Genomic DNA, 16,130 nt, shown 5'->3' on the forward strand with positions numbered 1-16,130 from the left:
ACACTGTGAGAGGACAAAAAAAAATGGAAATAAAAATTATTCTTCAACTGTCTGTTTTAATGGCTCAATTCTCCAACCTTTGAGGTTAGAAATAAATCTAGATATGGGAGATGATTTAGGAAAATATTCTCAGGAACTGCTAGAGTGGTTCTGAGAATATTTTATTGGCTTTTAGCTATCGGGGAAAGAATAATGTATTATTTAATTTAAATGATATTCCAGGAGACTTTGAAAATAAGCTTTGAAGTTGACTCAAAATTGTATTCTAAACATACTGAATATAAGGGTTAATATGTCTAGGAATCCATTATGACATACAGGCATTATAATTATTTCAAATACTCATTATTCTTAAGCTAATAGGAAGAAACTAAACCATCATTTGTGGTCATATTTTTAACCATGAAGTAGGAAACCTGTCATTTAAAGTTTCTGCTCTGGAGAGTAACCTTTAGTACTTAATATTCATAAATATTAAAATATGTGTTAATTTGAAAAAAGAATAATACATAAATATTGAAGGTTGCATGTCACAGTAGGCAACTACTACTCTCTATGATAGAAATGTCACTTGCCTTTAAAAACAACACAAGGCTTATTGGATGGATGACGGGGTAGAGTGTGGAAATGCTAAATTCTAATTTTCTTAAACGAGGTATAACTTTTGCATTGGTAATAGATTATATAATATAATAGACTTAAAGGTAAAATTCTTGCTCATATTATTATCTCATCTTAAAAGAAGTTAATTAAATATCTTGGGTTTGCTTCAAAATAATGAGTGCAATATATATTAAACAAAAATGATCTTGTGTTGATCATTGTTGCAGTTGTGTCATGCATACGAAGATTCAATAATAATGCTCCCTTTTTTGTATAAGTTTGAAATTTTCCATAATAAATTTGATGAAAACATTAGGTATATAGGAATCGAACGTAATACTATGGTAAACTAACGTTTGGGGCTATTACATAACTCCATTTTTGAAAAGAGAGAATATACACAGGAGATAAATTGGATTCAAATCTGAAATGTCAGACTGCAGTTCCACACGGGGCCTCTGGGCGCCGCTGTCGGCCAGTGCAGGGCAAGCGCTGACGCCCAGGATTCTTCAGCCTCTAGCCTGGGATTTCCAGCTCAGCCACCAACACAGGGACGGAAACCCGCTTACACATTAGTGCTCCCGGCCGCGCAGACTCTCCCCAGCACACCCGGATTCCCAGCTCCGCCTGTCCTGGGCCGAATACTCTTTTAGTGACGCTGTGGGTTGCAGTTTCTTCAGCTTTCCAAAAAGCCTGGGACTCAGCGAGAACTAGAGCGCGCAATGGGAGGGAGCTGCACGCAGAGACGCCCGGCCGGCCGGCCACAGGTACTGTTTTCCTTCCTGCTGCCTTTGTTCTACCGCGCGCTCTGCGAGCCGATCCGCTACTCGATTCCGGAGGAGCTGGCCAAGGGCTCGGTGGTAGGGAGCCTCGCCAAGGATCTAGGGCTCAGTGTGCTTGAGGTGTCGGCTCGGAAGCTGCGAGTTAGCGCAGAGAAGCTGCTTTTCCAAGTAGATGCGGAGAGCGGGGACTTACTCGTGAAGGACCGAATAGACCGTGAGCAAATTTGCAAAGAGAGAAGACGATGTGAGTTGCAGCTGGAAGCTGTGGTGGAAAACCCTTTAAACATTTTTCATATCATTGTGGTTGTTGAGGATATTAATGATCATGCTCCCCAATTCGATAAAAAGGAAATACATTTAGAAATTTTTGAATCTGTATCCCCAGGTGCACGGATATCTCTTGACCCTGCCACTGACCCCGATATAAACATGAACTCAATTAAAGATTATCAGATAAACCCTAACCCTTATTTCTCATTAATGGTTAGAGTTAATTCCGATGGTGGCAAATACCCAGAGTTGTCTTTGGAGAAACCCCTAGACCGGGAAGAGCAGCGGTCCCATCGCTTGATATTGACTGCCTTCGATGGAGGGGACCCGCCACGAAGTGCTACCGTTCAAATAGAAATCTTTGTTAGGGACACCAATGATAACCGCCCTGTGTTCAGCAAAGAGGAATATAGAGTCAGTGTAAGTGAAAATCTGCCCCCTGGGTCCTCCGTGCTGCATGTGACAGCCACTGATCAGGATGAGGGAGTCAATGCCGAAATAAATTACTATTTCAGGAGCACTGCTCAAAGTACAAGGTACATGTTCTCATTGGATGAGAAAACAGGCATGATTAAAAATACTCAGCCATTGGATTTTGAGGATACGGAAAGATATACTATGGAAGTCGAAGCAAAGGACGGAGGTGGTCTCTCTACCCAATGTAAAGTGATCATAGAAATCCTAGATGAAAACGACAACAGTCCAGAAATAATCATCACTTCTCTCTCTGATGAGATTTTGGAGGATTCCCGTCCAGGAATGGTTGTTGCACTCTTCAAAACACGGGACCGGGATTTCGGAGGAAATGGAGAAGTCATATGTAACATAGGAAGAGATATTCCTTTCAAGATTTACTCCTCTTCTAATAATTACTACAAGCTGGTGACAGATGGGGCCCTAGACAGAGAGGAGACACCGGAATACAATGTCACCATCACAGCCACCGACAGAGGCAAGCCACCCCTCTCCTCCAGCACCACCATCACCCTACACATCGGTGACGTCAACGACAACGCCCCGGTTTTCCAACAGTCAGCCTACTTGGTCCATGTGCCAGAAAACAACCCGCCCGGTGCCTCCATAGCGCAGGTCAGCGCCTCCGACCCCGACCTGGGGCCCAACGGCCACGTCTCCTACTCCATCGTGGCCAGCGACCTGGAGCCGCGGGCGCTGTCGTCCTACGTGTCCGTGAGCGCACAGAGCGGGGTGGTGTTCGCACAGCGCGCCTTCGACCACGAGCAGCTGCGCGCCTTCGAGCTGACGCTGCAGGCCCGCGACCAGGGCTCGCCCGCGCTCAGCGCCAACGTGAGCGTGCGCGTGTTGGTGGGCGACCGCAACGACAACGCGCCAAGGGTGCTGTACCCCGCCCTGGGGCCCGACGGCTCGGCGCTCTTCGACACCGTGCCGCGCGCCGCGCAGCCAGGCTACCTGGTCACCAAGGTGGTGGCGGTGGACGCGGACTCGGGACACAACGCCTGGCTGTCCTACCACGTGCTGCAGGCCAGCGAGCCCGGACTGTTCAGCCTGGGGCTGCGCACGGGCGAGGTGCGCACGGCGCGTGCTTTGGGCGACAGGGACGCGGCCCGCCAGCGCCTGTTGGTCGCTGTGCGCGATGGGGGACAGCCGCCCCTGTCGGCCACCGCCACGCTGCTCCTGGTCTTCGCTGACAGCCTACAAGAGGTACTGCCAGACCTCGGTGACCGGCCCGCGCCCCCTGACCCCCAGGCTGAGCTGCAGTTTTACCTGGTTGTGGCCTTGGCCTTGATCTCCGTGCTCTTCCTCCTCGCGGTGATTCTGGCGGTGGCCCTGCGCCTGCGACGCTCCTCCAGCCCTGCCGCAGGGGGATGCTTTGGGTCTGTTCTCTGCTCCAAGTCTGGATCTGAGATTCCCCCCAACTACAGTGAGGGAACATTGCCCTATGCCTATAATTTGTGTGTGCCTGGGGCTCAAACTAACTCGGAATTTAATTTTCTCTCTTCTGTTGATCATTGTCCAACCACACAAGATACTCTCAACAAAGATAGCTCTTCAGTGCTATTGCCTAGCTTTCTAACTCCTAGTGTTGAAGCAGATAAGAAGACTTTTAAACAGGTAAGTAGTTAAAATAATGTTATTTATATTGCAATACTGTTATTTATATTCCAATATATACCAATATGGCGCTGTGATTTCAAGATCCTAGGTTCAATCTTTCGATAAATTTCCTAAAATAAATCTTGATCAGAGCTGTGGGTATCCAAATGCATTTTAGTTAAGGATATGGAATACAGTTATAATTTTATATCGTGGTATTTAAGTAACAACCCTAATGCCATCCAAATTTTCTCAAAGATTTTATCTTTATTTCTCTCAATAAAGAAACATTGGTAATAATTATAACCATGCATCCCATTGATGATTTTGTTGGGACCGTGCTAGTCCCACATCCACAAATGGTGATCCCTTCAGTTGGTAAAAATCAATAGGAACCAAATCAAACCTTCAAGTTTTCAGTTCCAGTAGTATTTGAAAACTTCTCAAAAATTTAAGTAAACTGCTTTTAATAATTACTCTTTTTAAAAGTGCTCTTGGTAAACCTTTAACATCACATTATATGACTCTTTATTATCTGCAATTTTAAGCTTTACATATACGTTACGTGTGATTCTCAAAGAGGTGAGAGTGTATTTATTAACTTCTGGAGCATGCACATTAGTTGGGTTTTCTTACTCGTTGCAATAATAAGATTGGACTCTAGGCGCCGCTGTTCACCAACTAGGGAATGGGAAGCTGCGCGCTAGAGTCCCTCCCTCCCCCACCCTTATAACACAAAGCAGAGTGAGATGGATACTCACAAATCTGACGCTGGAAACTTAAAGTCTGGACTTCCCTTCGCTCTCCAATATATTTTGGATGCAGTCAGCTCGGGACTTCGTAGATACATAAGCTGAGTCAGAACAAACCCCGCTCAAGAAACCGCGGAATATCGGCTCAGCCACAGCTATGGCGAATCAGCTACTACGCCTGGACCGCAGCGGGCTGGTCCTACTGTACATTTTCCTGGGGACGCTGCAGAGGTCTGGGGCCGAGCAGATCCGATACTCGGTGCCCGAAGAGACAGACAAAGGCTTCTTCGTGGGTAATATTTCCCAGGACCTGGGTTTGGAGCCCTGGGAACTGGCGGAGCGCCGCGTCCGCATCGTCTCCAGAGGAAAGACGCAGCTTTTCGCTCTGAATCCGCGAAGTGGCAGCTTGATCACCGCGGGTAGGATAGACCGGGAGGAGCTCTGTGAGACGCTGTCCTCCTGCTTTTTAAATATGGAGATACTTGTGGAAGATACCCTGAAGATTTACGGAGTGGAAGTGGAAATAATGGATATTAATGATAACTCCCCCAGCTTCCGGGAGGAGGAAGTAGAAATAAAAGTCGGTGAGCACGCAACTCCGGGATCACGATTTCCCCTTCCTAACGCTAGGGATCCAGATGTAGGGATGAACTCCCTTCAGCGCTACCAGCTCAATCCTAATAATTACTTTTCCTTGCAAGTAGGAGGCAGAAGCAATGGAGCCAAGAATCCTGAGCTAGTGTTGGAGAGGAGCCTGGACCGGGAGAAAGACGCTGCTCACCTGCTCCTCCTTACAGCCTTAGACGGAGGAGATCCTGTCCTCCAAGGCACTGTTCCCATTCGTGTGGTGGTCCTCGATGTAAATGACCATATCCCCAAATTTACACAGTCTGTATATCGAGTGAGTGTTCCCGAGAACCTCACCTCTGGAACTCGGGTGCTCATGGTAAACGCAACTGATCCCGATGAGGGAATCAATGGGGAAGTGGTGTATTCATTCCGGAATATGGAAAGCAAAGCTTCTGAAATATTTCAGTTGGATTCTCGAACTGGAGAAGTCTTAATACAGGGGCCTCTGGATTTTGAGAAATACAGATTCTATGAGATGGAAATACAAGGCCAAGATGGTGGAGGTCTCTCAACCACTGCTAAGATGTTGATCACAGTTGTGGACGTGAATGATAATGCTCCGGAAATAACTATCACATCTTCTACTAACTCAGTGCTGGAAAATTCTCCTCCGGGTACAGTAATTGCTCTTCTAAATGTGCAAGATCAAGACTCTGGAGAAAATGGTCAAGTCTCTTGTTTCATTCCTAACAATCTGCCTTTTAATTTAGAAAAGACTTATGGAAATTATTACAAGTTGATAACAAACAGAGCGCTGGACAGAGAGCAGGTCCAGAGCTACAATATCACGTTGACAGCCACAGATCAGGGACATCCGCCCTTGTCTACAGAAACTCACATTTCACTGAATGTAGCAGATGACAACGACAACCCACCCACATTCACGCACTCCTCTTACTCAGCCTACGTTCCTGAAAACAACCCCAAAGGAGCCTCCTTCTTCTCGGTGACTGCACTTGACTGGGACAGCAAAGAGAACGCCAGGGTCACTTACTCTCTGGTTGAGGACACCATCCAGGGAGCACCCTTGTCCTCCTACATCTCCATCAACACGGACACCGGGATCCTGTATGCTCTGCGCTCCTTCGACTATGAGCAGTTCCGTGACCTGCAGCTACAAGTAATGGCACGTGACCACGGGGATCCTCCGCTCAGCAGCAACGTGTCGCTGAGTGTATTCATACTGGACCAGAACGACAATGCTCCTGAAATCCTGTACCCCACACTCCCCACCGATGATTCCACGGGAGTGGAACTGGCACCCCGCTCTGCAGAGCCCGGCTACCTGGTGACTAAGGTGGTGGCAGTGGACAGAGACTCGGGCCAGAATGCCTGGCTGTCCTACCGTCTGCTCAAGGCCAGCGAGCCAGGGCTCTTCTCCGTGGGGCTGCACACGGGCGAGGTGCGCACTGCGCGGGCCCTGCTGGACAGAGACGCGCTCAAGCAGAGCCTGGTGGTGGCGGTCCAGGACCATGGCCAGCCCCCTCTCTCGGCCACCGTCACGCTCACAGTGGCCGTGGCCGACAGCATCCCAGACGTCCTGGCCGACCTGGGCAGCCTGGAGTCTCCCACCAATCCCGATGACGCAGGCCTCACGTTGTACCTGGTGATGGCAGTGGCTGCGGTCTCCTGCGTGTTCCTCGCCTTTGTCATCGTGCTGTTGGCGCTCAGACTGCGGCGCTGGCACACGTCACGTCTGCTCCGGGCTTCGGGAGGCAGATTGGCGGGCGTGCCTGCCTCGCACTTTGTGGGCGTGGACGGGGTGCAGGCTTTCCTACAGACCTATTCCCACGAGGTCTCTCTCACCGCGGATTCTGGGAAGAGTCACCTGATTTTCCCACAGCCCAACTATGTGGATACGCTCATCAGCCAGGAGAGCTGTGAGAAAAGCGAGCCTCTTTTGATAGTTGAAGATTCAGTTACCGATTTACGCAAATGTGACCCTATGAGTAATCAGGTGAGATTTTTTTTTCCTGCTTCTCAATTACTAGTGTCTCTGCACAAGTCTATTAAGTGTCTTTTTTGGAGAGCCTGTTAAAAAACTGTTGGGGTTGCATATGCAGTTCTTAGAGACAGAGCAACACATGTGAGTTTGTGTACTTTACCTTTCATCATATTACCATTGTTTTTCAGAAAGGTTTTGTGAGTCTTTTTTTTTTTTTAAGTCCTGGTATATTTTCTTTTGATCCCAAAGGTCCACTTTAGCCATCATGGCTTGCTTTGTAGTAAGTTGAATTTTAGTAATATTTTTTCTATCATCATTATCTGTGGCTATCAGTGTAAACTGGCTATGATTCACAAACACTTTTTATTTATTTCCTTATTTCAACTTTGCATTGCCTCCACTGGTTATAATTATATTCTACCATTATTTGCTTTGCTTCTAATGCTCAAATTTGACCATGTTGATTCAATAGCATACTCTTTCTAGCTCTTTTTCCTGTTTATATACTCTCACACACATGTCCACATTTACACATGTAAGCTTTTCTCTGAGCACAAAACAATTTTATTTTGATTTTTATGGCTGGTAATATGTTTAGATCCTGTTGATTATTTCAACTTTGTATCATTTATTTATCCCATGAAAACAGACATGTTGACTGTCTTTTAATTACTAGACTCTTTTGGTAGAGGAAAGGTAGAACACGCCTCGTTTCTTAAGTTCTAAGGATCTTTTCTATTTCTACAGTGAAGTCATTAGATTGTTCTGAAGAAATAATTGAATTGTTGAACTGGTATTACTTCCTTTTATTCTTTCACTTGTACTTTAGTATCTGTGTTGAAGGGGTTTTTTTAAATTTAGTAAAATCACAGAAATAATTTTATCCAATGCTTATCAAAAAGTTATTTTCAAAACTGTTAAACATGTTTACATTTTCAGATTTATTCATATGGAATAGTTTGTGAATATAAGAGATGGAATGGGTATTTAGACTTTCTAAAAGACTGATTTAGCTGGTATTACTCTGGATATGTCGACGAGTCATGGATTCCTTCTTTATTTCCTTTGTAAACTCATTTTATATTATATCTAAGTATACTCAATTCTTATATTCAGAACCAAATTGTTATTGAATCCCTAAGAGATACCTAATAATGCAGGTGTTATCAGAAGCAAATGTCTAGGAAAGTCAAGTGAGGAAAGGAGACCTATCTAGGATATTTGATCACAGGAACCATCTCCATAATCAATTCAGCTCAGCATTCTCACATCACTTCTAGATATTTGCTTCAGATTACTTGCATATTCATGTTCTCTTTCAAGTTCTTCTTTCTCATTTAGGAATTGACAATGTAATTAACTATAAACTGAATGCTGTCTGGGAGAAAATAATTTCAACTGTAGGAGAGGGACGTCTTGCAATAGATGCATAAATGTGTCTTGAAGTCAAGAAAAAATGTTAGCGTGCTTTGAACATCTAGGGATAACATTGGAATGCTCATGGAATTACAGAGAAAAAAGATTGAACTGAACTGAACTGAAATTAGATGAATTAAAAGAATATGAGGTATTTACTGAAAGAGGGAGGTGTTCCATATATTTTTTTAAAACATAGTTTGAGCTAGTTAGGAGCTGGTAACCAAGACCTTGGAAAATAAAAAGGAAAGGTTGGCTTTGAAACTTGAGATTAAAAAGGTTATTTTGACTCAGAGGTAGTGATAAAGCTCTATAAGGTGCAACATATGGTCCAGTTAAATAAAGGGATAAAAATAAAACATCCTCACATTTCATGTCATTCAATTCCTATGGTAACTCACTAGGGTATACTTTAATATTCTGTTCATGATGAAAGTGTAAAATACTTCATTCCTTTCATAAATCTCTTTTATAAATAACAAGGAAGACTTTATGGCATTCACCATCCTTATCCTGAGTATAGCCTGCATAGCTTTGAGCTCTCCTCCAGTTTCTTCTGATAAATGGAGGATCGTTTCATGGCTGTCGAATTTTCCCCATACCACTTGGTGGGGCTACTTTCCCATATGGTCTTTGTTCTGGTGAGAACACTTTGCTCTGTTCTTCCAATATCTGCTCTGCCTCTGCTTGGAAAAAGATAAACTTTTCTCATTACTGGGTTAATGGCTCTTCTATAGGACCCCATCTTTAAAGACCTTCTTTGGTAGTAAACACCGGAAAATAGACACGTCTAAAGCTCATAAACTGCTTCAGTCCCTATACATCCGCCCAACAAATCTGTCGGAAGGCCAAATCCCATTACTAATTGCAATGACTGCAGTTTTCCAAATAGACTCCGAGCGCCGCTGTTGGCCAATGTGCTGGAAGAGCCGGAGTCCAGGATCCACCCGGGTGGTTTTCTGCGCAGTCACAAAAGCAAGTCCGAAAGGAGAGGGGCCCGGACTCCGGCTCACTGCTCCGCAAATCTGACTCCGGAATGCTGATTGGGACGCCTTCAAACCGGGAGCCTTGAGTTTTCAACGCGGTAAAAGAAGATATTTTAAACGCAATTTGTAAAGAAAGAATCGCCTCAACGTCAGAGGCTGCAGCAGCGCAGAGAGGGATGGGAAATAGAGCGAAGCAGAGGAGGAGCGGTACCCGGCGGCAGCGGCAAGTACTCTTTCTCTTCCTGCTGCCTTTGTTCTGCGGAGCGCTCTCCGAGCAGATCCGCTACTCTATTCCCGAAGAAATGGCCAAGGGCTCTGTGGTGGGGAACCTCGCTGAGGACCTGGGGCTGCGTGTACGAGATTTAATGAACCGCAACCTCAGAGTTAGTGCAGAGAAACAATACTTTACCATAAACACGGAGAATGGGAACTTACTTGTGAGTGACAGAATTGATCGGGAGTCACTCTGCCCCCAAAACCCTCTGTGTATCGTGCCCTTAGAGATCGTAGCAGAAAACCCTTTAAATGTTTTTCACATAAACGTGATGATAGAAGATATAAATGACAATCCACCTAATTTCCCCCCAAATAGCATTGTTTTACAAATCAATGAATTTGCAATCCCAGGAACTCGCTTTGGCCTGGAATCCGCTGTTGATGCAGATGTAGGGCCTAACTCTCTCCAGAGTTACCAACTCAGCTCTAATGAGCACTTCTCTCTGATGATGAAGGATAAGACTGAAGGCAAGAATGCCCCAGCATTAGTGTTGGAGAAGCCCCTGGATCGGGAACAACAGAGCTCCCATCTCCTGGTCCTCACAGCAGTGGATGGGGGTGACCCAGTTCGAACTGGCACCACTCAAATCAGTATCCAGGTCACTGATGCCAATGATAACCCCCCAGTGTTCAGTCAGGATGTGTACAAAGTTAGCCTGCGTGAGAACTTGCCCCCAGGCACCTCTGTGCTAAAGGTGACAGCCACCGACCAGGATGAGGGCATCAATGCAGAGATCACTTACTCTTTCAAAACACTACGAGATGTTGGAAATGTGTTTATGCTAGACCATCAAAGTGGAGAAATTAAGTCCAAAGACCCTATAGACTTCGAAATCAGTAGCAGTTATACCATGAACATAGAAGCCAAGGACGGTGGAGGTATGGCCAGTGAATGTAAAATTATATTAGAAATTCTAGATGAGAATGACAATGCTCCAGAAGTGGTTTTCACTTCGGTGTCTAGTTCCATAACCGAGGACGCAGAGCCCGGAACAGCGATTGCTTTGTTCAAAACATATGATAAAGATTCGGGAGAAAACGGGCAAGTCACATGCCTCATAAAAGAGAAAGTTCCTTTTAGAATTCAATCTTCCGCCAATAATTACTACAAGCTTGTAACTGACGGGGTCCTGGACCGGGAACAGACTCCTGAGTACAATGTTACCATCACAGCCACCGACAAAGGCAAGCCGCCCCTCTCCACCAGTAGAAGCGTCACCCTACACGTCAGCGACGTCAACGACAACGCCCCGGTTTTCCAACAGTCAGCCTACTTGGTCCATGTGCCAGAAAACAACCCACCCGGTGCCTCCATAGCGCAGGTCAGCGCCTCCGACCCCGACCTGGGGCCCAACGGTCACGTCTCCTACTCCATCGTGGCCAGCGACCTGGAGCCGCGGGCGCTGTCGTCCTACGTGTCCGTGAGCGCACAGAGCGGGGTGGTGTTCGCGCAGCGCGCCTTCGACCACGAGCAGCTGCGCGCCTTCGAGCTGACGCTGCAGGCCCGCGACCAGGGCTCGCCCGCGCTCAGCGCCAACGTGAGCGTGCGCGTGTTGGTGGGCGACCGCAACGACAACGCGCCAAGGGTGCTGTACCCCGCGCTGGGGCCCGACGGCTCGGCGCTCTTCGACACGGTGCCGCGCGCCGCGCAGCCAGGCTACCTGGTCACCAAGGTTGTGGCGGTGGACGCGGACTCGGGACACAACGCCTGGCTGTCCTACCACGTGCTGCAGGCCAGCGAGCCCGGACTGTTCAGCCTGGGGCTGCGCACGGGCGAGGTGCGCACGGCGCGTGCTTTGGGCGACAGGGACGCGGCCCGCCAGCGCCTGTTGGTCGCTGTGCGCGATGGGGGACAGCCGCCCCTCTCGGCCACCGCCACGCTGCTCCTGGTCTTCGCTGACAGCCTACAAGAGGTACTGCCAGACCTCGGTGACCGGCCCGCGTCCCCTGACCCCCAGGCTGAGCTGCAGTTTTACCTGGTTGTGGCCTTGGCCTTGATCTCCGTGCTCTTCCTCCTCGCGGTGATTCTGGCCATTGCGCTGCGCCTGCGACGCTCTTCCAGCCCCGCGGCCTGGGGCTGCTTTCAGCCTGGTCTCTGTTCTAAGACTGGACCTGGGGTGTCTATCAATTACGACGAGGGAACTTTGCCTTATTCCTACAATCTGTATGTTGCCTCGGATTCTCAGCAAACAAGGTTTAATTTGGTCTCCATGACGCCAGAAACGGTACCCCCACAAGATCTTTCTAATGAAGCATCTCTGGTAGTAAGTGTCACTGAGGAGAATAACAAGTTAAGCTCTAAATCTGTTGCTTCTACTCACGTGAGTTTCAGTGAATGCTTTTATCTGCAAACGGTTTGCTTTAATGTTCTTTACCCTATTAACTACCAAGTGAGAGGGAAATACATTAGAAAAGGCTTTTTTAAAAAAGACATACATAGTGATGATTTTATAATAGTCAGGTACTTTTGCTAGGGATGCTTTGAATCCCACTGAGTAGGTAATTTTTATGCCTGATTTTTTCTCAGAGCCAACTATGGATTTCTTCCCAATTAAAAAAAAATATTATTTTCTGGTATGCCTGCCAAACATGCTTATCTTCAGAATATAAATATTTACATTCATGAAAGCACAACAACGAGAAATTTTTCCTATATTTTGATGGGCTTCCAAATGTATTGCCAGTAATTCGTAGTAATTGGAATTAGGTTTGTTACCCAGAAAAAGGTAAGTATCGCTTCTCGGCCTTTTGGCTAAGATCAAGTGCAGAAAAAGGTAAGTTTATGTTATTTGGATTACTGCTTTTCCTACAAATTCTTTTGAAATATAACGTATTAGTGTAGAATACTACACTTATTTCCAGCAAATGCAAGTTGGAATGCTTCCATTTTGTCCTAAAAATGTTAATGTGTCTTCTTCTCTTAACTTCCTATGATTTGATAATGTGTACAGTCACATTTCTTATTTTCATGTTTCCGTATTGTGAAAACTTGATTTTTGAATGTTAAGCGTCAACAACCTATTAAAGTAGTTCTTCCATTTAGGCAAATTTAAGAATCTATCACAAAATTTGCCCCAAATTATGACTGAGTGAGAAAATTTAAATTACTGTATTATCTGATTTCTCAAAACAGGAAACTCCTAGGGAAATGTCCCATAATAGGTTTGTTGAGGGGGGGCATCATATCAAAGCAGGTGCATTAAAATTATAAGGATAAAAGTACTGTGCATAGAAACTTCAAATTCATTTACAAGCCCATTGGAAAGATAAAAATATGCCTACAGCTACAGAAAGTCTTAAGAAAGTAGCTATGTATGACAAATTTTAGGGAAATAAAAAGAAATTCGCTGAAGTTTTAATTAAAACAAATACTGTAGTTTCTTTTAGTGGGCTCCACTTCCATCCATATTTGAAGAACAGTAGGTGGAGCTATTGAAGGTCCAAAAATCCTTTAACGGAGTTCAAGATTGTGCAGTAATTGGTTAGGACTCTGAGCGCCGCTGTTCACCAATCAGGGAGAGAAAAGCGGCGAGATCCTGCTTGCGGTGCACGCGCCTGAAGCACAAAGCACAGACAGATAGAAACTGGCCATCTCCTCCCGGACAGAGGAAACTGAGCGGAGGAGCTCTGGTCCTCCAGCTGAAGGCTTTTAAGGACGGAAGAGCTGATCCTGACTTCAGTGGTCAAGCGGAGAATTGGAAATAATCTTCCAGGAAAGTGACAATGATTTCTGCGCGACTGCACCAGGACTGCAAAGGGCTGGTCCTCCTGGGAGTTCTCCTGGGGATTCTGTGGGAAATTGGATGCACCCAAATCCGGTATTCAGTTCCTGAGGAGCTGGAGAAAGGCTCTAGGGTGGGCAACATCGCCAAGGACCTGGGGCTGGAGCCCCGGGAACTGGAGGAGCGCGGAGTCCGCATCGTCTCCAGAGGTAGGACGCAACTTTTCGCTCTGAACCCGCGAAGCGGCAGTTTGGTCACTACAGGCAGGATAGACCGGGAGGAACTCTGTACGGGGGCCATAAAGTGTCAACTAAACCTGGAGATTTTGATGGAGGATAAAGGGAAAATATACGGGGTGGTGGTAGAAGTGAGGGACATTAATGATAATGGCCCCTCCTTCCCGGAAGGTGAATTAGAAATAAAAATGAGTGAAAACGCAGCCACTGGGATGCGGTTCCCCCTTCCCCACGCTTGGGATCCAGATAGCGGGAAGAATTCTCTCCAGAGCTACGAGCTCAGCAGTAATACTCACTTCTCCCTGGAGGTGCAGAGCGGAGCGGATGGTAACAAGTACCCCGAACTGGTGCTGGAGCGCGCCCTGGACCGCGAGGAAAATGCGGTTCACCACCTGGTTCTCACGGCCTCCGACGGGGGCGAGCCAGTGCGCACTGGCACCGCGCGCATCCGCGTGATAGTCGTTGATGTGAACGACAACGCACCAGCGTTTGCTCAGTCGGAGTACCGCGTGAGCGTTCCGGAGAACGTGGCCGTGGGCACTACGCTGCTTCTGGTCAACGCAACCGACCCTGACGAGGGAGCTAACGCGGAAGTGATGTATTCCTTCCGGTATGTGGACGACAAGGCGGCCCAACTTTTCAAGCTAGATTGTAATTTAGGGACAATTTCAACAATAGGGGAGCTGAACCATGAGGAGTCTGGATTTTACGAGATGGAAGTGCAAGCAATGGATAACTCAGGATATTCTGCACGAGCCAAAGTCCTGATCACAGTTTTGGATGTGAATGACAATGCCCCCGAAGTAGTTGTCACCTCTCTCTCCAGCTCTATTCTGGAAAACTCTCCCAGAGGAACATTAATTGCCATTTTAAATGTAAATGATCAAGACTCGGAAGAAAACGGACAAGTGATCTGTTTCATCCAGGGGAATCTGCCCTTTAAATTAGAAAAGTCTTACGGAAATTACTATAGTTTAGTGACTGACACACTCCTGGACCGAGAACTAGTTCCTAGTTACAACATCACAGTGACCGCCGCTGACCGAGGAAGTCCGCCCTTGTCCACAGAAACTTACATCTCACTGAATGTGGCAGACACCAACGACAACCCGCCCGCCTTCTCTCATGCCTCCTACACAGCCTATATCCCAGAGAACAACCCCAGGGGAGCCTCTATAGTCGCAGTGACCGCCTATGACCCCGATTATGGAGAGAACGCGCAGGTCACTTACTCCCTGGTCGAGGACACCCTCCAGGGAGTGTCCCTATCCTCTTACGTCTCCATCAACTCGGACACCGGCGTCCTGTATGCACTGTGCTCCTTCGACTATGAGCAGTTCCGTGACCTGCTCCTACAAGTGATGGCACGTGATAGTGGGGACCCTCCACTCAGCAGCAACGTGTCACTGAGGCTGTTTGTACTGGATCAGAACGATAACACGCCAGAGATCCTGTACCCTGCCCTCCCCACTGATGGCTCCACCGGTGTGGAGCTGGCACCCCGCTCTGCAGAGCCCGGCTACCTGGTGACTAAGGTGGTGGCAGTGGACAGAGACTCGGGCCAGAACGCCTGGCTGTCCTACCGTCTGCTCAAGGCCAGCGAGCCAGGGCTCTTCTCCGTAGGGCTGCACACGGGCGAGGTGCGCACTGCGCGGGCCCTGCTGGACAGAGACGCACTCAAGCAGAGCCTGGTGGTGGCGGTCCAGGACCACGGCCAGCCCCCTCTCTCGGCCACAGTCACGCTCACCGTGGCTGTGGCTGACAGCATCCCAGACGTCCTGGCCGACCTGGGCAGTCTAGAGCCTTCCGCCAACCCTGACAATTCAGGCCTCACACTCTACCTGGTAGTGGCGGTGGCCGCCATCTCTTGCGTCTTCCTCGCCTTTGTCATCGTGCTATTGGCGCTCAGACTGCGGCGCTGGCACACGTCGCGTCTGCTCCAGTCTTCCGGAGGCGGATTGGCGAGCGTGCCAGCCTCGCACTTTGTGGGCGTGGACGGGGTGAGGGCTTTCCTGCAGACCTATTCCCACGAGGTCTCCCTTACCGCGGACTCCGGGAAGAGTCACCTGATCTTCCCGCAGCCCAACTACGCCGACACGCTCATCAGCCAGGAGAGCTGTGAGAAAAGCGAGCCTCTTTTGTTGTCAGGTGATTCGGTGCTTTCTAAAGATAATCATTCATTAATTCAGGTGAGTCTGTATCAAATATTCTTCTCTGAACTTTGAGCAAAATATCTCTTACTATAGGTAATTAGTATATATTTGGAATTTATAAAGCAGACGCCAACAAATGTATGTATACATGGCAAACACCAATGACAACCCATCTGCCTACCCTCATGTCTTATGTGTAACGATTTTATATATTTCTATGTGTCATTTATAAAAATTTATATCCATTTTTAATACTCTATATAAACTTATTAACACTCTATATAAA

The 16,130-nt window shown here is 47.2% G+C and overlaps 1 protein-coding gene and 1 pseudogene across 21 annotated transcripts in view; both read left to right on the forward strand.

The window, feature by feature from the left end:
• LOC117016578 (protocadherin gamma-C4) overlaps window positions 1-16,130 on the forward strand; it is a 152,751-nt gene that overhangs the window by 78,320 nt on the left and 58,301 nt on the right. The window contains exons 1-2 of one of the 21 annotated variants that reach the window (XM_033095984.1): window positions 13,548-13,664; window positions 14,000-15,880. The exons of 15 other annotated variants lie outside the window; for them this stretch is intronic. In XM_033095984.1, coding sequence (XP_032951875.1) covers window positions 14,288-15,880 — 1,593 coding nt within the window. In that variant the 5' untranslated portion in view covers window positions 13,548-13,664; window positions 14,000-14,287. Of the gene's footprint in view, window positions 1-1,148; window positions 3,747-4,495; window positions 7,068-9,424; window positions 11,998-13,201; window positions 15,881-16,130 lie in introns of those variants that run through there. 5 more of the 21 variants (XM_033095973.1, XM_033095963.1, XM_033095979.1 and 2 more) reach the window with 5 other exon arrangements.
• On the forward strand, window positions 12,466-12,609 carry LOC117017158 (uncharacterized; annotated as a pseudogene).

The sequence above is a fragment of the Rhinolophus ferrumequinum genome, chromosome 24, assembly GCF_004115265.2.
Source record: "Rhinolophus ferrumequinum isolate MPI-CBG mRhiFer1 chromosome 24, mRhiFer1_v1.p, whole genome shotgun sequence".
NCBI classification, from domain to species: Eukaryota; Metazoa; Chordata; class Mammalia; order Chiroptera; family Rhinolophidae; genus Rhinolophus; species Rhinolophus ferrumequinum.